The sequence below is a fragment of the Anarrhichthys ocellatus genome, unplaced genomic scaffold, assembly GCF_004355925.1.
Source record: "Anarrhichthys ocellatus isolate YVR2014 unplaced genomic scaffold, GSC_Weel_1.0 scaffold36, whole genome shotgun sequence".
NCBI classification, from domain to species: domain Eukaryota; kingdom Metazoa; phylum Chordata; class Actinopteri; order Perciformes; family Anarhichadidae; genus Anarrhichthys; species Anarrhichthys ocellatus.
In genome coordinates this window covers 4,352,097-4,376,597 of record NW_022280066.1, presented here as the reverse complement: position 1 = coordinate 4,376,597, position 24,501 = coordinate 4,352,097, and the positions used below count along the sequence as shown (strand labels likewise).

General features: G+C 41.7%; 1 protein-coding gene across 3 annotated transcripts in view; it reads left to right on the top strand.

Moving 5' to 3' along the window:
* The first annotated feature begins 6 nt into the window (after positions 1–6).
* Positions 7–24,501, top strand: part of syt14a (synaptotagmin XIVa) — a 33,897-nt gene continuing 9,402 nt past the window's right edge. For all 3 annotated transcript variants that reach the window (XM_031866733.1, XM_031866732.1, XM_031866731.1), the window contains exons 1-4: positions 7–7,761; positions 8,117–8,164; positions 15,708–15,860; positions 19,133–19,360. In XM_031866733.1, coding sequence (XP_031722593.1) covers positions 7,734–7,761; positions 8,117–8,164; positions 15,708–15,860; positions 19,133–19,360 — 457 coding nt within the window. In that variant the 5' untranslated portion in view covers positions 7–7,733. The remainder of the gene's footprint in view (positions 7,762–8,116; positions 8,165–15,707; positions 15,861–19,132; positions 19,361–24,501) is intronic.

Here is a 24,501-nt window from a genome sequence, read left to right as displayed (position 1 = left end):
TTTCCCAGACAGAACTGAACGGGGAACGCTGTAATCACGGTATATAGTGTACATTTTAACCACTGGGCCAGTAGGATTATGAAGGTTAAAGGTCCGTACTGGTCTTATGAGAAAGAGGGGAAGTAGTAGGCCACGAGGAATACAGGACAGCTGGGCTTGAAACCAGCACAGTGAACGTGAACTATCCAGTCCCTTCTGTAAACTCAACTACCCAGCAGCCCTCGGGGCTTTGCTAATACCACATTGTTCAACATGTGACTCATCAGTGTTTGATGGAGAATCTGAAAATTGTGTTTAAATGAATGCCAGTTACAGCGAGAGTTTGATTCATTTGGTTTGAACCACAGCTAAGTGTTGTTTAATGCTACACTTCTATAAAATGATCCAAAGACCTTACAGTCTTATTTATTGGACAGTGTTGCTGACATTTTACCATTGGATAGAGGTATTGAAAACAAATCTGATCTCAGCATTTTCAGTGTTATCTTATCGTAATGGACTTTATGCTATTTTAGGAAAGAGCACATGAGGAAATAGTTGAACAGAAGGGTCCTATAACGATAAAGTCACCATGAGACACATTATAAGGGTCAGCTTTATACCCCTGCATTACTGAATCTCACCCAGCAGCCTCCCTACCACCATACCTCCTCCAGTTCATCAGGCTGCCACACCTCGCCTGAGTTAGCTCATTCTACTCCGCCCACTGTCCTGAACTTCCCACTACATTAGTCAGCAAAGTGCTATTTTCCTTAAAGGCCGTGATCATAGAGGGCTCCTGTCAGCAATATTTCATCGTGGCTCTGCTGAGATCTATGCAGCAGCTGTCGGGCCGACTGACACCTGCAGCATCCGGAGGCCGAGCGATCCACACCAAGCGGGAGGCTGTGTTTCCGTCTGTACTTGTGATGTTAGGGTTGGATGAACATCACGAGGTGTCACAAAAAAACAGGAACACGTTGTTTCGGCCTGATATTTTAGAGCAAAGAATGATGTTATGATGTTTCTTTGTGGCTGCATGAATCAGCGTTTGCAAGTAATTAGGTTGTTCCCAGTAGCGACAGTGACGCATGTGTTGTTTTCCCCTTGTGAGTGTGTGTGCGTGTGTGAGTCGTCATGGCAAAATGTGGTCCTGGAGACACCTGCTGAAGCAGGAACAACCACAGAAGCACTTTGGACTACTTTGCCAGATGTTTTTAATTCTGTCTGTGAGCAAATTTTGTCACCGCGATAGTGTCGCAACTGTGCGAGATCCGGTTATGGAACGTTACAGGTGTGTGGTTGAGATCAAAATGAATGTTGAGTTTAAAGCCCCTGGTCTGATTTGGCATTGCGGCTGGTGTGATCCCATAGCAGGATGGCCTCTAGTTTGAACAATGCTATTAATTACAGTTCAACTCGTCGTCTCAGTTTAAGTTGTGATGCATGTAAGTGCAACTCCAGAAGCTTTCTGTGCCGACACGATCACTAAATAGGAAAAAAAACGAAGTATTCATGCAAAATCTTTGATACAAAAGCACAATACAGCTTCAACCAACAATTATTTCAATTATCAAATGAGATGACAATTATTTTTTTTCAATTAATAAATTACTCATTGACTTAGATTGAGTGTAAAAAGAAATCGTGAAAAGTAAATAAAAAAAACCCAAATCTCATTTCAAGCATTGCATTAGATTTAAACATTTCCTCTTACAGTAGTTTTAGGAAACAGCCTCAAGTGTGACTCACAAATATTTTAGCTATTTAAAGACTTTGTTAATGTATTAAATGACATTCAGGCGTGCGATCAAGTCTGTTGATTTTGCTATTTCAGGTTGTGGTTCGTCTCTGAATCATCATCTTAAAACTATCATTATCAAAGTCTTGAATTCCAAAAATATCAGAGCTCCTTAGGCTAATTAATTGGATACGTACGCAGCATGCACACTGTGAAAAGATCACTGAGCAACTTAACCAAGCTTGCGTACATGTTACTCAAAATCCACTGACTTTCAGAGAAGCTGTTACCCTAGTTTGTTAAAAAGGCCGAGGGTTTTCTTGTGCACATGTTATCTCGGGAGGACTGGTGTGTTGTGTGTTTGCTCCACTGCTCAGCTCCCGTGACAAGCTGGAGACGGATCGATCGCAGGACCAGATGGATTTGTACATTTACTGGTTGAGCCCCGGTTTTGTGGGCCGGCAGATCAAAAACAGCCCGGTATTGGTATTCTCAATGTGTGTGGTGTGTACAAAGCCTTTGTCCAGCCCTGAGCTGGAGCCAAGTACAGAGAGGGCAGAGCAGGAGGTGTTAAAGCTGTGGAAATATTATGTGTTGAAATGACAGCAACAGAGAAGCTCTTCATGCTGACATTTTAACAGTATCCTTCAAATCTCACTGGAGTGCCTGTGCCGTGTCACGTGTCCTCTGGTGCCTGTAACGACCAGCTGAGCTAAAGCCAATAAGAAAGTTATGGTAGATCACAGATGTTGTTTAGACTGATAAATACAAACAGTACACCGTTTTCCCAAAACATTAAGGCCGTGTGTTTTCCATTAACCCCGTTGCTTCCTGTCAAAGCCCCCCTGCTTGTTTTGGAGAGCGAGATACAGGAAATGTGGCGATAATAGCCAATATGTCTTCGGACCATTTGAGCTAATGTGCGCCATGAAACATTGTAACTTGAATAGGGCAATGCATTGTGGGCCCTAAGTCTACCCTGCATATTTCAGTGTCGCACAAGCTAAGAGGCCGTGAGGAGGCCGCCGGTCTTTATACTCACAGTCTTGATTATTTATGATGTGATTAAAGCTGCTCTCATCAATATCGTTGCATTAAAAATGGATGAAATGACTGTGCGTACTGTAAAAAAGTCGTTCATTCCCTTCAGCCACAGGCGGCAGTTTTCAGTGAAAACTGCCTCTAAATGAATGCTAACGTTGCTTTTGTTTTGTCTGCTCAAAGCGTAAAGACGCAACTGCCTGCCAACATGTTAGCTATATCAACTCAGGCAATAACATGCCACCCTTTTCACCCCGTTGTTCCAAATGGCCCAAAAAATACATAATGCAGCTTAACGTTTTATGATTGATGAAGTAAGGATTTCTTTATTTAATGTCTTGAGGCCCTGAAGATGATGGACGTTGCCTGTGGAATTCACGTAACACAGATTCGCTTATTAAAGAGACTCGTATGCACAATCTGTCCCGCTGAATTGTGGACTCAGACCTCATTCCTTCGTTCCTGGTCGCTCACAGTGATTTTGATTATCCTTGTTGATATTCCAATTAATGTTACGAGCAGAAGGCTAAAGTACGGTGTGATGAACTGACAAGAGTCAGTGACAGTTAGAAATCCTTGCAAACTTGTCTCTAACCTTGAATTGTATGTTTAGGTGTGAAAAGTTCAGTCTAGGTTTGTCAGTATAGGTAAGATTATAGACCGTTGTGTCAGATATTGATATTCAAGATATACATTTAATCGTGTTCAGGTAGAAATGGTTTATATAACTCATAAGAAAAAAAGGGATTCATTGACACACGACCCCTGTCTGTCGTACTAGCTAGATCATCACTGCAGCATGTCCTGGAAAATGATCCCTAGAAAGAAGTGTGAGTCCTAATATTTGGTGTTTCTGTCGGCTCAGGGCTTGTTGTCTGGCTGTGAGACAAAGCGAAGGATTTGCTGCTCGGAGGAATTGTGCGCAGTTGACTTATTGATCAGCTCATGTTGACACATGGCGAGGGAGGCTGGGAGTCGAATCGCAAGAAACAGAGGGATGTTTTGAGCTCGGATCATTTCATCCTCCTCAGAGCGGGAGTGAGTGTTAATCCAACGCTTGTTTTCAAACGCTGATGAATTTGTCCCGACGGAAATATACACAGAAAGTCTGAAAAAAAGCATTTGACACTGAGGTTTGAGTTTGATTTGGGAATAACAGATTTGCTGGAAGAAAAAAAAACTTCAAATGCACATTTCTCATGTTTTATTTTGACATCTTTTCCTTCTGTATTGCTGTCTGCCTGCTTGTTTGTAGGCTCAAGCTATTGTTACTACTTCACAGTATTTGTGAAATGAATATTCTGCTTCTAAATTGGGTATGTGAGGCTTTGTCCGTTCTAAAAATAAGATATCAACTGGGCTACTTTGAAAGTGTTTTTCCATTGCCCAAAGCGACGGGCAGTGCTGGCAATGTAGAGCAAACGCTAGACTGTTCCTCACAGGAAACGTCAGTGCAACAGTGTGTGTCGTACTGCCGTACAGTGTGTTAGGACACTGTTGCTGCTTTATGAATTGACAGCTGAGCCGTCGAGTAAGCTGGCTAATCTTTGACGTAGTGTGTCCTCCATTTGCTAACTGGCTTAGCTGGAGCTCATCCTGAAGTCTCTCTGTGACAACACCAACACGTTTAATGAACAACCTGATGGAACACAAACCTTCCCTCTTCCGCTTCCAATGAAGAGAGTGAGTGATTGTTCTGTTAACAGCCGCCGACAAGAAATTTGGCTGGTGAATCAATTATTGCTATTATCGGGAGGGTACGAAGTAACCCAAAGCAACACAAGCTGAAACACTGCACATTTAGATAGCTTGCTATATGTCCAGTCTATTTTAAACTCTTCCTGAAGGCCTATTTTTAGTTATTAATCATAAAGCTGCGCTGATTAACATTTTTATGTTACGTTTGATGTCAAAGAGACAGAATGATCACCCAACTCTCCAGTCCACTTCAGGTTTATGTAGCATTTTAGCGTCTTTCAGCTCATTGTTTTGATTCACTCGGCTCTCGTTAGCATTAGCATGCAGCTGCTTTTTAGCGAGAAAGCAGAACTCACTTAACGCTATACCTGCCCAGCACCTAGCTGCAGAGGCGAACAGAGTAGAGGGCCAGACACGAGTGAATAGTAGCCTTGCATTTGAGTTTAAAACTTACTGAGGCCAAGACCAAAAGTTTGTTTCCGCTGTTCTTTTCTCTCACAGCACGTTCTCTCCGCTGACCTCAAACACCCGAAATATCTGTCAGGTCAATTTCTCCAGCACAACTTTCTTTGTCACGGCCTCGGTCCATCCCTCTCTCTTGAACCCAGACGCGTTGGCCTCGGCACCCAAGAAACTGGGACAAATCCTAAAATAAATAGTGCCAGCCCGGCCCCCGGACGTCTGCATGAGGGAAGACTGTGAGGCCACGGACTTCACCTTGATTGAGCTTGCACAGGCTGAGAAGAGCTCAGTATCTGCACGTATTGATCACAACTGGTGCTTCAAATTGATTTCTGTCAGACGCACAAGAAGAGATCGTGTGAACCTCTCCGTGCACTGACAAGGTTTTAAGAGACACTGGTGTCCCCTAGGTAGAGGGACAGCTCTTTGACTAACATTATACACAGTGTGCAGGATTATTTCATCACAGTTGCAGCACCTGAAACTTCCCCCACACGTACAGTATGTGTGATCACCTGTCCGTCTGACAATATTCATCTTTCTCTGCTTATTCTTGTTTGTGTTAATGTAACTCTGAGGATGTTTCTGAGACAACTTTTGTGATGGTGCTTGGTTTCAAATGCATATTTAAGTACTCCATCTGAGTAGAGCCTTCTTTAATGCACTTATTTTCATTGGTGGGCTACGTTGCACCTGCACTTTAGGAGGGTACTAAAATAATAACACAGAGGCTCCGCAGTCCGCACCAAGACGGCAACAACTTTATTATTACTCCGACCTTGTCAACAACAGCTTCACACAGCTCCCCTTTAAGATCTACAGTGAATATTAAAACCAGTCGCTGACTCTTAACTACTGTGTTTGGAGGGAGTCAATGAGCGAGTTGATTGGATTTTGCAACAACTTTGCTGCCTACATTATGTATTAATGAGTATAATGTGTCATTCTGTTCATATTCATTTTTCTAATGTGTTTATGACAAGTTTGTTAACGCAGACATTTTCCCATTAACACATTCATTTGACAACCTAATTAGCATCAGAGGATATGTTTCGATATACGCACGTAGATGATTAAGACGAGACATTGGGGGGGGGGGGGGGGGTATGTTAGGCTACATAGGAAACTTGAGTGCTGGTTAAAGGAACTTCTATGTAACAGATGGGAGAGAGATTGCTTGCGATGGGATATGAGCAACCAGCACCGTGTTACCGTGTTCAAGAGCACATGCAAGAAAATGTTATTTTTGACAAGTGTGGTGTGTGTGTGTGTGTGGTGAGTGGAAGAGGAGTGAAAGAGCACAGGGAGCTTCCTCCCACACACAGCTGCTGTATCGATCTGCTGGACGACAGCAACAACTCTGCTTTCAGCTCCTAGTCGTACAGGAGAGATTTTCAGACGGTAAAAAAGAGAAAATTGGGCAATCTGTGCACATCTGACACAAGCGGTCACAGTTGAAGGCAGCCCGAGCTATTAGAAAGCTCAACCTGTAGACGGATCCCAGAGGCAGAGCTCAGAGACTGGGAGGCCCTCACAAGTGTGAGTAACAGCTCTGAATCACAGTTACTGTCTGGAAGCCATCGTCTTTCTTCTACAAAACATTGTAATCAATGTTTTCTTTCAAATTTAAACATTTAAACATTTTTTTATTCATGTTCCCCAGAGGATGAATCCTAAAGACTCTTTGCGATCCCAAGAGTTTTTTTCTGGTGCTAACATGAGTTTTATATTTGTGGTGTTGGGTAAAATATCTCAACAACTACTGGATGGATTTGGTGCACACTTTCCTGTCTCCCTTAGGATGAATACGAATCACTTTGGTAACCCTTAACTCTGTCATCAAGTGCCATCATCAAGTTTTGTTTTTGTCCTTTATGACCAAATGCGTGCACCATCCGCTGTGTGTAGCGCTAATCTGCAAATATTAGCATGCTAACGCGCTAAACTAAGATGGTGTACATGGTAAACATTGTACCTGCTAAACATCAGCATGTGAGTGTTGTCAAAGGGAAAAGATTTACATGCTTAAGTTAGCATTTAGTTTAAAGCACTTGTGCCTGATGCTATTGGCAGTTGACAGAAGGCCCAATTCAGCCCACTGCAAAGGTCTGAATTTGAAAAGTAGGATAAGGACTGAACCCATATCATGTCCTGCAGAATGTTCATTTATCCAAAACTTAACCACAGCAACAATATGTGCTATGTTAATGTAAATACGATATCAGCATACAGTACAAACATGCGGTGTGTATCAAATACAATAATGTTCAGTTCTGTTAATAGATCTTTAAATGTTAACGACAGTCTTTACTGCCCGATAATATCGCTCCAAAGTTCAGTCGTCAGTCCAGCCTTGTGTTTGATTTTTTATGTAATCATCAAACTAAACATTAGAAGAAGAAAGATGAGAATAATTCCATCACCGGCTTTAGAACAATGCTTTGTGGAGTCTAATGACACAAAGATCCAATCCACGTGGACGGAGGATCTCAGGCCTTCGTGTCTGTTGCCTGGTGCTAAGCTAAGCGGCTGCTCATGCTATTTAATGGAGGCTGGGGCAGGGTCTTGAGCTATGCGGTCAGACACATGCGCAGTGTAACTCGAACTGCGATGTTTGAGGGTAACAGCAGACAGCGCCAGAAATAAAGGGATGGTGTCCGCTCAGGCGCTCTTTGGGTGCGCTCGGCGTGACACGACCCTGTGGTTGTGTATTTGTGGATATAAAAAACCAAACCAGCCTTCAATCATGTAAAGCTCCTCTGTCCACAGAAGAACACCAATCAAGCTGGAGCTGTCAGTCTGCTGTCATCAGATGCTCCTAAAACATTTGGGGACCATATGTGGGCATTTAGAGCTTTCCAGTTATTATTAAAAAATATAATTAAACTCCATGCCGGTGCCATTTCAGTCATTTTAGCCATCATGTACAGGCTGTTTGACTAAGTCTTAAATGTCTTCAGTGTTTCTGAGTCGAACCAGTTTATTTTAAAATCAAGCAGCTTGAACACCACCCACACCATCCGACTGTGACCATCCAGTCTCTGTCAGTGTGTTATACCTGTGTTGTTCATGCGTCTGTCTGAATCTGTCTAAATGTTCCAACATATGTACACACACGTGTTGCCGTGATGTTTGTTCTGTCTCCTGTCTGTCGCCGTCACAGTGTGGCTCATTGAAACTGCATTGTCTTTCCAGGTGGCGAGCGTAACTGTGGAGTGCATGAGCTGATCTGCGTCAGAAAAGGTAGGGCAGATCAGAGCTCTGGGAGGTTGACCTCTGACCCCACACCCCTGACCCCGTTTGTTTGAGCCTTGTTTTGTTGTACGTGTTCACTGCTTGTGTCCATTGTGTTTTTGTCTAGAACTGCACACTTAAAAATGTCTAAATGAATGTCATATTCTCTCAAGGCGGACCAAGTAAAAAAATAAAAATTCCAGGCATGACAGATTGCTTTTTTCATTTTACACATTGTTAGTTTGTCTACACTGTTGCCAGGGAGATTGAGGCTATTTGAGTGACTTTAATTGTAGTGTAAATTAATGAAAAACATATTTAAGTTAATAAACTTCAGACCTTAAAGCTCTAGTCAGACTGGGGTACATGGCCAATATGGTCACACTTAAAATTACAGACATCAAAAATACAGTGTAATATGTTGTACATATGGGGGAACTATTTAAACACTGGCATCTATTTGGAGGTTTAGGGGAAGTACAGGAAATAAGGGAATTACAAACGTGTGTTACGCAGGGACATAAAAATAGACCCAAACACTACATTACAGTTCCCCAGTGTTTCAGAACCATTTTAAAAACATACACGTACTGTAACTGTTTCAAAACTATAACTATAAGTGTACAACCTCTTCACAGGTGTTGCGTAATATTTTTTGCCCCAGCAAAAAATGATTTACGCACTATTAATAATACGTAAGTACTCTGGAAATAAACACATTTTACCATTACATTGTTTAAACGTAATAACTCATTTTATTTCAGTGTCAGCCTGTTTTACTCTGTCTTGTTACCGAGTAACAAGTACGGGGTACAGTAATTGTTCAGGAGGTACTTACGCTGTAATTCATTATGTTTTAATTTATACCTTGTATATACAAAAAAATGTACACTGTCATCTGCAGGCCGTAATCTGAAGTGTCACCGTAGCATAATATTGTGGATTTATTTGAATTAGTTGAGCAAAGAAGACCTAAATGGATGAACCATACTTCACTACATTGATAATTCTAAACTCGTAGCTTTGCAACGTTTACTGTCAGGACATGTTGTGCTTCTTGTAATGACACAAAAGTGAATAGATGTGATTCTGTTTTTTTTATGTAACTGGAAGTATTGAAGGTCACAATGGTGCGGCAAATATAAAGTTCTGCAATAACAAGCTTTTAGCAAATCGGGCTGGTTAGAATAATCACAATCTTGCATGTTGAGTCAGAGCACTCAGTGCCTCTCTTTATCATGGCAGTGTTCATATTGTGGATGGAGATGACTCTCTCTCACCAAAACATACACTGTGATGAGCACCCTCTGAAACAAGGGTGCTTATCACAGTGAATGGTCTGTCTGGTTGTGTGTGTGTGTGTGTGTGTGTGTGTGTGGACAGGTGTGTGGCTCCCCAGTAAGTACTGCGCTTCGAGGCATTGTATGAACATGTGTGGGAGTGTGTATGGGAGTGCTGGTGAGAGTGCTTATGGACTGCCTGCAGAGTGTGTGGGTGCTTTTTGTGGTTTCGAGATGGTTTTGTGCTTTTTGACATTCAACATGGCAACTGTTTCCATGCAGACAGAACCCAGCAGAGACAATAAAGCAACTCCCAGAACTTCAGACTGAAGCACATTTACATTAGTTTCCCACATATGTGTAGTAGGTTCTCTGCACGTACAATACGTGTGAGCAAATGCCGTCAGAAATATCCCTACACCCACACACCGAAACATTACCGACAACTATAAGAACCTAGCATCAGCACAGCATCATGAACCAGCCATCCATCTTTCATAGCCAAATACATACCTGAGTCAGGTCAGTTGCGTAACCCAGATGTCCTTTTCCCCGGCAATGTCCTCGTGCTCCTGAGGGTTCTCTAAGTGCTCCCGGTCATTGTGGGGAATGGAGTTCTTCCAGTGTGTGTGAAGCACACCGGCTCTCATTCGTAATGTTGGTCATCTTTGATTGTCCTGATTATGATGGTGATATTATAAACAGGCATTTTATTGGCTCTGACTAAAGATGTACAGTATTTGTAGCCACTGTACTTTCATTTCAGACCAACATGACAGCCGTCAGATCCAGTCCAGGCTTCCCAGTTGTAGGGATGAGACCCCCTGCTCTTCCTGTCAGGATTAGGGATGCACTGATATCAATATCAGGTTATTGGGGGTCTGGGTATTTGTGACAATGGAGCCCATTTATTTGATTCAGTTCTACTGTATACATTTTACTTGAATTTGTTGCTACATTAAATAGAATTTAATGCAAATAGAATTGCAATTCCTGTTAATTTCGAGGATTTTCTTTTACAAAGTTGCTGCTGCCCGAGTAGTTATTTTAACAATAAATAATAATTCAGTACATTTATTTCAGTGTATTTATTTGTAACAATTTGTTTTGCAAAGTCAGGAACGCAATGTTTGAGTGAAGCTGGATGTTGCCTTCACATAAAAGAATGATCCCAGTACAGTTTATTGATCAAACCCTGGTATCGGATCAGTGCTCTGGATCAGTTCAGGGATGGCTGCCGGTGTCGGGGCCGAAGCAGTCGGATCGGATGCACAGTGCAGAAACCTTTCTGTGACCTACATACAGTACCGTCCATTTGCTAAACACAAGGAAGGCTCATTGGGTCCTTGGATGGTGACCGGTGATTGGGCAGTCTACCAGTTAATCTTTAATATCTGGTTTCCACCTTCAGACTGAGCGTCTCGTGCAAATCAGTTGTTGCAGCAGGTTATTCTCAACCTAAATTGCCTGAAACCAAAACTGACTTTCATCTGAACACAGTCTGTATTAAACTCTGCAGCTTTTATTTTTCGGGGAATTGTGTTCAGTTCTCCTTGATGACAAATACCACAGTATATAATACCGACAGTTTCCCAACAACGAGGACATCTGATGATCTCATTTTCTTTCTTGCATCATTACATTTTATTCATATATTTTAAATTGTTCAACGTATTATCAGGAGTTGAATCCAGCCATAGTGCCTTTCCTCAGTTAACCGTGATCATCATGCTGAGGGAGCAATGTGAAGCCTGAGTTATTGTGCTGTATTGAGGCATTTTTTTTATTCTCATGTTCTCACAGTTCTCATCTAACCTCCAAATCTGTTCGACACATTCACTTTAAAAACTCGTACACATGCGTGTGATACAGTTTGTAACCACTGCAAGGTCGCTGCTTTCACGCATTATTGATCTTTGAGCTTCTTGTGTAACAAAGTCCGTCCCCCACACATTGTGTAAGGGCTATTCTCAGTATCGTAATGGAATACAGTGGATTTGTTTAAATAAGTTGCATTAGCTGAAACTGAACATATGTGTGTGGCTGCAGTAGTTATGTCCTTAAAATGATGTCTGCCATTTGTACTTTTTTTAAAACATCTTATTGTTCTTATAGGGTCTTATTTCATAAAATCATACAATGTTTGACTTATCAGGGTTATTACCAATTAGTTCCAGTTAGTAAATGCAGGTTTGAATACTAAATGAGCAGCAGCTTGTATGCAAGGTGAGAATCTAAACACTCATGACTCACACATGTAGTGAGTTTCTGTTTTGTAAAAATGAATTAGGAAAATGAGAAATAACACTTGACACCGTGTTACGTCACTTTTACTGCAGTGCTGGCACCAAGTCCAATGTTGAATACAAACATGGAGGAAAACAAGAAAAGGGAATATTGTAGTCTCAAGTCACGAAGCCAAAAGTAAAGAAAGAAGCCGTCTGTAGGTTTCTGTGAGTGAATATTCTTCTCCCTGTTTGAACCAGTTGGGGAGTTACAGAGAGCAGGATCCTGCTCCATCTGTGCCGTGAATAATTCAGTCGGCGGGCGAGAAGCTGGTACAATGTGTGAGCAGACATGCATTCCTGTGGGATTGCGCCTCCTGGTCCCACCAGCGCCATGTGACCAAACATCGTGGGCTCCTGACAATAATCAAGCCTCGTTATACAGCCCGGGCACATTTTTCAGACGATAACTCGATAATCTTTCATTGAAAGTCAAACAGGAGCTGCGGAAATAAGAGCACAGCAGGTTATGTAGCGTTCTTTTCTGGTTCTTTAAGTGCAAATAGTGACTCTGGCTGCTAGTATTTAACAGTGGTATACTGTTAAAGAACAGTTTGCAGCTCCTTGATTTTATAACTGAGAAATGAAATAAATACAACTAATCACATATGTGTGTAAAATAATAATAACCAGCCTTTAACTACACTACAGATGCTAACGTGCAGGCAGGGAAGTGTTGGCTGAGTCCAGTTAATCGTTGCAGGCATCATGTGGGCATTATAAATAACAGAAAACATCATCACCATCATTGATCGGACAATAACACGTCATCTAAGTACACTTTCTTGCCAAATGAGCTCATTATCCTCCATCTGTACCGAGGCTGTCGTTTGGTTTAATTTAACTAAATGGACTTTGCATACAGTAATCTCCGTGCTGCAAAGAGCTTAATACATCATGGTGAACGAGCTCAGCAGTAATTTAAGGAGTGAGCGATTTATTCTTTCTAATTGCACAAAAAAAAGATCGATTGTACCTTTTCTTTTTCTTCTCCTTTGCTCTTATAATATCTCTTTCATCACCTGTCACTTCTTGCTTATATGACCCTTCAGTAGTTTATTATAAAGTGAATGTCTGAGACGTTTGCACTACTGATTGTTGATGTAGAGGATCGAGAACTATACTGTATTTACTGTGCGCATATTGTTTCATTTTTTATTTTAACACTTGATTTCTGTAAATTATTACCAGCTAACTGTATCACTCCTCTAATGACACTTTAGTTCAATCAGTGGTATCATGTCTTTTGTGGTTCTCGAGGGAGCTTTCTAAAGTCTGAGATAATATCCCTGATGTTATCATTGACATTATTTCAGCTTATGCTCATAGACTAAACATTTATAAAAGAAAACCAAACATGCACCACAAACATGTAGTTTAAAAGATGTGGACATATATCAGGCAGGGAGAGTCAAACCAGATGATGCCATTGGTTGCATTATGGGAGTTTTATTTAGGAGCTGAGAATCAGTATACATCGGCCTCCGTTTCTTTGATTTTGAATATTTGTTTTCTCTCATAAATTGCTCAACTTTATGGATAGATTCCCCTTCAGTATTTGTACAAGAAGGAACTATATTACTAAACTTGACTTGACTATTTTAAATCCTAAAGAGTTCAACTTTGTTTAATCATTCTCAACCGTTTCATTGTATTGTCATGTGTAAGTGGACGCATCCTTTCCCCTTTTCACTGCATTCCACAATCCAAAATCCCTCTCATCGTCATCCTCCCCTGCAGAGAATACAGAGCGGTGCTGCATAAGTTTGTTTTTTCTATCACAAACTCTGTGTCACGGGACATTAAAAGAGGACTCAAATGCAGACAGTCAGGTGAAGAGAAAAAGGGTTTAATGACAAACCAAAAAAACACAGGGAATCCAAGGACAAGAAACGAGGGGGAAAATCCAGCTGGACAAGGCAGAACAGGCATGCTGAAAACCCGGGAACAGGACGAGCAAAACGGGCGGGTAGGTAGAAAACAAACACAATGATCTGGCAGTGAGTGAGTGAAAGACAGGGGTTTAAATAGTGACTAGAACAGGTGAGGAGAGTTGTGCTGATGAGGGAGAGTGTGACTGGCAGGTGCACTGAATGAACTGATTAGGGACAGGTGAAGGAGGTGAGGAACTACAGAAAACTACACACAAAACACCCAAGGCAAAGCCTGATTGTGACACTCTGTGTGATAAAGTTTGTATGCAGTGTTCACACATAAAGTCCTCGGTGCAGCCTGCATGTTAGACTGTGAATACAAATCTCCTCTGCAACACTGAGAAGCCTAGACACCGTATTCGCCGTTTCATCCCATAATTCACCGTTTCACTGTATTTGCACCCGTGCTGATCCCCCACATTGTCCCTACTGACCACACACATGACGTGGCAATTTTTATTTCATTCTTCAGTCATTTGCAAAGACACAATCGTCTTGCATAAGTCTTTGCAATGAGTCACACTCAACAGAAATGGCTTCAATGGGGGACCATTTACTTCCACTTTCCTGACTGGGTAATGAGAGCGGAGAGAGTGCAGGGGCAGAATAAGTCGAGTCTGCCTGACTCACCGCTCATTTATCTGACTGGAGTTTCCGCAAGTTTAAATCCATGGCTCCGAAACATCAGCAGCCTAACTGTGCTGTGTGTCCATAAATCCGTGGCGCTGTCCGTGGTGCTGAAGTAGCAGATAGATTCGTAGCTAAGAGCTTTTCTCTGAGTCCCGCCCTTCTGTCAGTTTCCTCTTGGATCTGTAACATTCTCTAAACAATAGTCATAGCCGGTGGATTTGAAAATATAGCTGGGAAAATGATCTTTCAAGTGCATCCCTACTATAGTTGGACAATAAACTCTACACACGTGACAAAGATCCCGTCTGTGTGTAGCGGCTCTGACGTGACGGCAGTTGGAACTGATGCTCCTCCAACATGCTGATACATGCATCCTTTATAGGGACCTTTTCAGTATTATGGAGCACTTCTGTCTTCTAATGTGCGACAGCTTGTGAGCAATCATTTACCCTCTGTGACCTCCTCTGTGGCCCAGATTACTGCAGGAGGTGACAGTCAATCTCCGGGAATTGAAGGTTGACTGCTCCTGAGCTTTTGTCCAGGGCCATGAATTGAAATCGTTGCACTTCATTACTTTGTCAGTATTTTAAGTGTGAAAGGGTTACATTAAACTGTCGGCAGCGGTTGGAGATATTAAGCTCATTTGATTGCTCGGGTTGATCTACTATCAGAGAGACAAACGGCGTTCTGATGGCTAAGACGGGAAGCCTTCCCTGTAACCGCGCCCCATGATGACATAGCACCTCCTCGAGGGTGTCGGAAGGTCAAATATGAGGTGGAAGGTCATACAGATGTCTGACATCTGGAAAAAAAGAACTCCCTCAGATCGTCTTCATCAACAGGGTTCGTTCTGCTGTCACAAATCCTGTCTGCATATGTGATCGTGTTTGTATTCCGAACCAAACCGTATCTGCTGAAGTGTGCCAGTCAGTGTAGCGTTTAATGAGATCTGACTCGCCTGTGGAGTCTGTAATGACGCTGCACCTGAACCTGTTGCTATGGCAACAGACCAGTTGTGTCTCTACAGTGACACAACCTCTCTCTCTCTCTCTCTCTCTCTCTCTCTCTCTCACATTCATTGTAATATTTAACATTAACTCACTGAACTAATGAGACTGGTTCCACCGTCCTTTACGCTCTATGTATGTCCAGCCGTATTCGCAGGAAATGTGATAAGTCAAAATGAGTTGTCTTGTTTACCACAATGTATGCATTTACAGCACCAGAATTCTTGCTGCCTGTATGCTAACATTTTCATGTTAGCATACTTTGTTGACATGTCTCCCTTCAAATTAAAAGAACAGCGCAACATTTTGGGAAATACATTTAGCCATGATCTAATTTGTTGACCACAATTATGCCTACGTCTTTTGTGTGCTGATATTTGACTGCAGCGACTTTAACTTGGTTTTCTGCGTCTCAGTCTCTCCAGAGGTGCTGGGGTTTCTGACAGCCATCGGACTCTTCATCATCCTCATGACCCTCCTGTTCTGGTACCTCAACAACAAGTTGGCTCTAGAGAACCCAGGGAGCCTTCAGTGCCTTGATGACTTCAGGAAAAAGAATGAGCTGCAAGGTGAGCCCGTGTTTACCTACCTGCACTTTTGTGCACTTTTTATTTGCACTCAAATTTTGCACATATTTCAACATGTCACATACATCTTGGAGGCGTGTCATTATTTCCCAAGGCGAATGGAATTTTTATACCCAATTGTGATGTATATGCCCATGTTAGTTTCCACTTTAGTTATGTACCCCACTTTACACTGTTTCTGGTGAGTTTAGGCCACTAGCAAATTTGAAATAGAAAAGCCTGACTTCTTGAAGCTGTAACACTTTGAGTTGTCTATTCAGATATGTTCCCCATTCATCTGACTGCTGAGGACAGGACTGATATCCGACTATGTCCAAGATTAACCAAAAGTAGAGGCACTTAAGTGCAACAAAAGTGTTTTATACCTAATAGATTTAAAGGATACATATATTAAAATATATTTTACACTTGCAGTTTAGGGCACAGATTCATGGCGGTACCATGGCCCTTCTTGAGTGCTTGGTCCGATATCCAACCCTGGCCTCCTCCCAGGCCCTAGAAAAACCTAGAGGCAAGTCATTTGTGTCGTCCAGCCGATCCATAAAACCATGGACCCGTGCAACCGCCCGCACCATGAGGCCTGACCTCTGCATGGGGACATTGTCCACCGGCACTAGTCTTTCTCATCCCATGAAGGGATTACCGTTGCTGACAGATGTAAGGCCTGTTTACTTGTCATCCAGCCGCAGGGCTTCAGGAGTGTAAAAGGTTGGTGGCCCCAGGGAGCCCCGCACAGGGAGTTGGCTCTACCACCTGGTAAACATTCAGTTAAAAACAAAGGGAGGCACGATTGTTCTTGGTGTCTTTGTTTGGTTCCTCTTTATCTTTTTGTGCAATGACTGATGTCAACAAAAACATTTTTCATTGATTGTGTTAAATATGCAGTCTAGTCTGGAGAAAGAATATTTCTCTGCTGTTTTTGATAGACGCATAATATTTTTTCATTCTTTTTACTTCATGCTCTTGAAATGAAATGCATTTTGGAAATACAGTTAGTTTGAAGACTGAGAGATTGTTCAGGCTGCGCCCGGAATGTGAAGTAACTAAAGCTCTGCTGCCCCTTGCTGGAACAAACGTGAAGTGGTGGCGTTGTAGTGGTCGGTGGATGTGAAGAAGGGAGTGACTGTTTTATTGACATACTAGAATGTATTGATTGATCATCACCTGCTTTTCAGATTTCTTCATTGTTTTCCTTTTTTTGTTTTTCCTTTCCCCTCATGTGGGCCAAACATGAGAAAAACCTCAGTAGAAGTCCAAATCAGTCCACCACACTGTCACTACAGCCTCAGAAACCACCACAGAGACACTAAATACACAGAGTATTTAGCTTTAACAGAGATTTATACATTATAAATATCCAACCAACTTCCATTCCACAATTTATTAATGTATTCAATATATTTCTATTAATATACTTCTGTTGCATAACAAAGCACTTTGTTACATAATGTGCTTTGTTACACACAGGCTGGGCAGAGCTCTGAGGCAACGTTCGTGATGATTGATCCCTTCTTTTATTTTTATGTTTGTGGTTGTGTGCAAATATCAGTGACTCAAGAATGTCCGATTCAATGTGCCATCGTGCCACAAAGAAGAGTGGATGGGGTCGAATGATTTTGTGGCGTTGCTTTACCATCTGGCACCATCAGTTTTGGGTTGTGACCGTAAACACGTCGCATACGAAACATTCTGTATCTGCAGGCGTTCAGAAACTGAACCACACATGACAAATGTTGTTTCCTGCCTGATACATGGATTTAACAAAGCAAAGAATCACCTTCTGAGTTAAGCCCTGGAATAACATCACAGATATATGTAATTGTATGTGTCCAGGACCCATATACTGTATATTCAGCCTCTCAGAGTCACTTGACAAGGGGAAAAAAACCCCTAAACATCCTCTTTTGAGAATGGATGACATCGTGTGTCATGACACCCAGAACTATAAAACAAAATGAATCACGACATCTTGTAATTTTCTCAGTGAATTCAACATGTACAAAACAGTGGAAGGGTAATTTAGATCATTTGGGGGCAGGAGAAATGAATTAGAATACAGAAAATAGCATCCCAGGGTGAGTTGTGCAGATGTCTCTTTAACTGCAGCACCTTAACAAAGCTGTGACTGAATGATCTGTAGCGCCCCGTATGAATGATTCAATCAGCAACAGCTGCCACAACCAAACACTACGGTGCAGTGAATGGATGAATGTATTTCATACTTACAAAACAATAACTTCATATCTTTTTGCCCCCTAAATGTATATGCCACGACCACAATAATTGTAATTAGTTTGATATTATGGGATTAATAAAACATTTAAACATAATGTTTCACGTCTGGCAGCTTCAACACACAGCGGCAATTTACATAAGATGACTTAGTGAATCATGACATTTAAAAACAACGAAGGAACAATAAAAAGCCAAATAGAGTCAAACAAAAAAGAGTAAAATTAGAAAAGAAAAGTAATACCAATAGACAAAACTAATCGTCCGGATAATGGAGCCCATTTTAGTGACACACTCCTAGACAAAGTCTGGTGAAATTATACACTTGATTTGTCCTTGAAATCTTTTTTTCTGTTTGCCTTTGATGAAGCAGTTCAGCAGACTTCCTGTGAAGTACAGGTTTGGTGCCAGTAGAGGCTGCCCGTCCACCTGATCTTTTACAGTCTGTGGGGCATTGATGGACCACTTAACACTTAAATGGTTAAGTGTGAAGGACTGTAAAGGCTTGAAATGGTATAAATATGAATGAGACAGCACTTTGCAACGACGTCAAAACATGTTATGTACAATTGTTTATTTTATATGTTTTACTCCCTGATTTGAACGTCTTCCAGGTTTGCCTCATGAGATGAGTTATTTGTCAAATAATCTATACGTGTTTTTGTCAAAACAGCTTTAATAACAAAATGAAAATAAACCAGGTGTGTAATATCGTCTATGCTTCCATTTCTCTGATTTCATGTGTCTTTATGTCCCATCTTTAATCCTTAATGTCTCTGTGGAAATTGAATATGACAGGCTAAACACATGTGCCGTCCTCTTTGTTTACCTTTTTTTTTCTTTCGTCTCCGGCTTCCGCTGGTAACCCCGTGTTTACCATCACATTTCTATGAATTGTGGGTAATTCCCTGAGGAAAGTGTTCTTAAAGAGCTCAAAATGTCTGCGAAAGAGCCACTCAAACGCATCACAGTGATTGGCATCGGGCCGCAGTAACCAGGCCATCTCTCTTTACTCCAAACAGACAAGGCCTACTCTGACGCCAACCTGCAGGGCTCGTCATCGGACAGCGAGGATGAAGTGATGGGTCAGTATCAGGAGGCGGTCAGCCGCTCCCAAGGCCTCCGGGGAGGAGCCAAGGCGGCCGCTAATACCAAACACGCAGGAGGTTTCTGCTGGGAGAGCCGGCAGAAGTACAGCCCTCTGACTGCCGATTATGACGGCTACAGCAGCGAAGCCTCGGCTGACGACGGTAGGCCCTGCATTTAAGTGGGAATTGAATCAAATTAAAAAAAGATTTCTTCTCTGTGCTAGCATTCAGATAGCGAGACGGGACGGCTTCAAGGTCATTGCTGTTCATAATCTCTTTTATTTTATTTTTTTTATTTTTTTATTTCTCCAAAAACATCCACAAAAGAAACAATGGTGAATTGCACTTGTTTACTAGATTAACACAGAGATTTCCTCGTCATCACCGCAGTAAGCTTGAGCCAAATGCACAGACTCCTCTTCACCTCCGAACCAACAAACACAAATGCACCACACACACACACACACACACACACACACACACTGACACACACTGTCAGTTAATCCAGAGAGGTGATCAAAGCGAAGCTCCCGTTCAGCACTCTCCGTGGGAGGGTTGTGAAACAGTCAACTGTCTGCATAATCTACACAGCCGCAGCCTCCCACTTCTCTCTCTCTCTCTCTCTCTCTCTCTCTCTCTCTCTCTCTCTCTCTCTCTCTTTTTCTTCTTCTTTTGATGCATCTCTGTTTCCCATCTGCCCGACTCACCATCACAAGGCGTTTACCGGGGCGGATGGAAGGCAGGTTTAGTCTTTTATTTCAACATAGAGCAAGTCACAGGAGAACACCGGCACTGACCTATTTGGATACGTCTTTTATTTGACACGCACACTTCATTTGTAGCCTGAATGTGAATCAATCATTTAGCGTGCGTGTGTGACACACTTGACATCATATGATACACTGCAGTCATTGTTATATCGGATTCATGTATTCAGGTGGAGTGGTGCTACAATGAACGAGAGGCTGAGAAGATGAGTTCATTGAAAATAAAGCGAGAAAGTATTTGAAAAGAAAGAAAGGGAAATACTATCATTCTCTTCGTGGCTGAGGTGTTGGTCACCTCGCTAAACACGAAGCTGCAGCCTTTTAGCTTAGCTTAGCATTAATAGCTTGCCTAGCACTGTTTAATGGTAACAAAATCTGCATAGCGGCACCTCTGAAGCTCACTTTAGTTCGTACAAAACACAAAATCACAGTGAGCTTTAGTGGTACTGGGAGGTGGAATTTTTCATTTACCGTCAGATATAGCCCGGCTAGCTTTTTCTACCGGTTTCCAGTCTTTATGCTAAGCTAAGCTAAGCTAACTGGCTGCTGGCTGAAGTTTTATCTTTACCGGACAGACATAAGATTGCAGTCAATCTTGTTGTTTTGTCAATAGCTTGAAAACCTATGTACCCAGATGTGGAACTATTCCTTTAAAGGGACAAAGAGGGCAAAAGAAAAATAGCATTTGATCTGTTCCGAGCTACTTTTTGACAAGAACAAACTAGAACAAAATAAAATGAGGAAAATTAATCTATAAAAACAGTGACAAGAACTGTAAATGTAAAGCTGGATGCAATGGATTTTTTATTGAACAAAAACAGAGGTGGTGATAACCTGCAGAGCTGTATTAGTCTTTAACATTGTATTTTTGTTTTGACACTTACAAAGATGCAAATCTGACAGGCTTGCGTTGAACATCCTCAGACACAAATCAGCCGTGTTAATGTCTGCCGGTGTTTTTCAAAGACGAACACACTCTAATCTTTGCCAGGGTCCTCGATTGGTGAATCATGTCTGAACCAGCTTTGTGTTATATAAGACAGTGGGTTTCAAGACAGAGTGTCTGGCGCAATCTATTTAAAGGCAGTGTTTGAAAGTGTATAGCTGAGGGATAAATAGCGCATGACATGCTTCTGTCTCCATTAGTAAAGAAGCAACGCACTGAGCAAGGTTGTCGTTATGCAAGTGCTGCAAAAGCTGTGTGTCTCCTCGTAGCCACTAGATGGTCCTTGTCTTCCTCAGTCTGGGCTCAGACATATGGAACCAGATGAGCTGTTCAGTGATATTACATACAGATATTTTATGATCATTTGTGTTGCATGTACAGAAACGGAGACATTGATTGCATCATCTGAACACACAATAGCCTCATTTAATTTCTGTCTCACAGCCACAGGAATTGTTCGTTTTGAGACTTGGAGGACATGAGCTAATCAGTGATTCTTGTCAAGCGTGAGAGTGAGAACACGTCGTCTTTAACACATAACTGATTGACGGTTGTCCACTTACACTACAGGGCACATTCAGAGCCAGGTTATTCTTCACTGGCCTGCTAAATCTTATTAAATATTATGATAAATAAATCTAAATTAACAGTCAGTCAAATCAAACTTTGAACAGCAATGTAGTTAAAGGAGACCACTATGTATGTATATTTTTTTAAATTTTGGACCGTTTAAAACAGCATGTTCCACTACAACTATTTATTATTGGATTCATTGTTTTGTCTATAAATGTCTCAATAGTGAAGACGTGCATTATGACAAATTGAAATTGCTGTTTTTTATTCACTAAGACTCCAAGATCTTCGTCCTCATATTTGAGAAGCTGGATTTAATTCTTTTGATCATTTAATCAAGAAATCATTTCAACTACACTTCCAACCCCCATGTCTACCAGACCCATTTGTTTCCTTCTTTTATTCAAATAAAAGTCCCAAAGAAATTTAATTAGGAGGTAATCTACGAGAACAAAAGCAAAGACTAGAGGGAAGTCTAAAATATTTAGCATAACGTCGTGTAGCACAAACATGCTCTCTACATCTGTTAATCATCTCGAGACCCCTCAAATGTACCGTGCGACATATTGCTGGGGTCCAGCTGGCTGAGAAGATTGACCTCCTAAATGTCACCACGTGTCATGGGATCATGTTTGCTGTATTATTATTATATTCTTAAATCAGGGGAAAACATATATATTATATAACTTCAATTTATTTCAAAGAAGCAGTTCACACTGAATTCAATTGAATTTGTTTTTTTTGGTGAAAGTCATCACTGACTGGTTTTCAGTAGCAGTAAGATTACGCAGTCAGGGTTCCTTGTTAGAGAGAGAGAGGCAGGGATTTGAGTCATGTGTGCCCGACGGCAATCATTTGAAATTGACTTGGTCTATTTATATACACCAAACATTTTAGCCATGAAAGGTCTTGTGCTTGTTTTTGTGTGAGTCAAATGGCCTTAAAGGTTTGCAGGATTATAGAGATCATTAAACATTTGAAGGCAGATTATTTCACTGAGAGAACGTGTCCATGGAGGGAAAATCGGATACGTTTGCAGTTTCTCTAAACTCGTTTGGATCATCAGGTTATTGTAATCAGTTTACTTGTAATAAGCAACACAGTAATATGATCTGTAGTCCAGAGAGGAAGTGGAGCGAGAACTCCGTTCATCCATGACTGCACTTGGGTTGAACGTATTAGAGGTTCGTTATTTTCCTCCCTGAGGTAAAGGCTTTGATGGCTGCGCTTTTCTCTCCCACTAACCCAGCAACGACAACGCTGTGACCTCACACCTTTCCTGACATCATGTCACTCTTTCCCCCCAAACCCCCCCTCCCCAAAAAAGACATTATGTGAAATGTAGACATAGGTAGTTGCCACGACATAGACGTCAAAGTGCACTTTGTTTCAAACGACCCGTCGTAAAAGTCTAATGAGGTCTGTGTTATTTTCTCTCGACTTCCCACTGCTGCGTGTTTGTCTGTGAATATGAAGAGCTCTATCCTCAGGACATATGTATTATACATGAGGACGATTGTGCAGAGGCTGCAGTATCAGGCAGGGCGGGTGCTCTGGTGGCAGCCTTCTTAAAATAGGAAGTGAGCAGTGAGAAAGAAATAATCGGAGGTTTGTCTGTGGACCAGCTTCCGCTCTCTTCTCTGAGGTTAGCGTGCTGTCATGACCGCCCGATGAGGACATTGTGTTGCGTGTTTTTTATGAATTATTTCAGTGTCATTGAAATGATTCAGTCAAAATTGTTCATTGAAAATAAATGCTCGCCTTCATTATATATTTTCAAAGGTGTTTTCATTATGTTAACTTTGTCTAATAGAATCTTTTAAAGCGAATGTGATCAAAAACATTCGTGCGCATGTTGGCAACTGATGTAGCGTTTTTGTCCTTCCCATGTAGATGACTTAGCAAGCTTTAAACATTGAACCAAAACTGGTAACAGCAGCAAAATTTCAAGCTCTACTGAATTCCCACAGGATCCGCTCGTTCAGAGCATCGGGTGTTTCAGTTTAATGAGTGACCGTGTTAACTGGTGACTTTAAGCGTCCGTGGTTTCTCCTATAGTAAAAATGGTTGGTGCAGATGAGTACTACAATCTAGTTAGCCAGGAAACAGTAGCATTTCCTGAAACATTTAAACATTTACAAACAAGAATTTGAGAAAACATTTCCCTTATTCCTACTACTAGTCTTTATGCTAAGCTAAGCTAATTACATCCTTACTACATCTCCACGCTTACCGCAAGGAGATTGACAACAAGCTCCTGATCTTACTCTGGGAAAGAAAATGTAAACATTTCCCAAGGTTGAGGTTAAGAAATGTAACACTATGCTTACTGTACAGCTATCTATAAAAATAGCATTATGACTTATTACTTGTTATTACTCAAAGGTGTTGGAGCCTTTACTGCTTGTATTATTGATAGCTACTGATTTATACTCGTGATGTTTTGGGTGATGGGCCACTAGAGGAGGGGGTGTTAGTAGCCATGGAGAGGACAACGGGGCGCTGCTCTGCTCATTTGTCACCAAAGATATTTATACCTGAGTTTCACAGCCAAGATTCACAAAGCACAAACTGTTTCCCCCACGTACAGAGGTACGAGAAGGCAAAACAAGGCGACTGGCAGAACAGAGGGGAGGAAACTCTGCGAGGGAAGGGTGGGTTAGACGAGAGGAGGAATGGTAACCATCCCAATTAGCGGGCTGGAGAAAAGAGTAGTGCTTTTACACAGCAGCTTCCATCAAATCAACCGCCCCCGGCTCAGCAGGAAAAAAAAAAAAGCTGCTCAAAATGGATTTGTTCCTTTTATCAAGCACTCCGTGACACTTAGTTAAGACTCCTTTGCCTCCATCCTGCCACTGTTATGTGCCACTTTGAGGTGGCATCTCACACTGACATTATTAAGAGTGAAAGTTTCAAGAACTTGGGAGAAAGCTGGAACAATGAGTTGGAGAGGATTACGTCACATCACAGGGTTGGCTTTTTCCAAAAGTAATGGAGACAGAAAAAGAAGAGCCCCC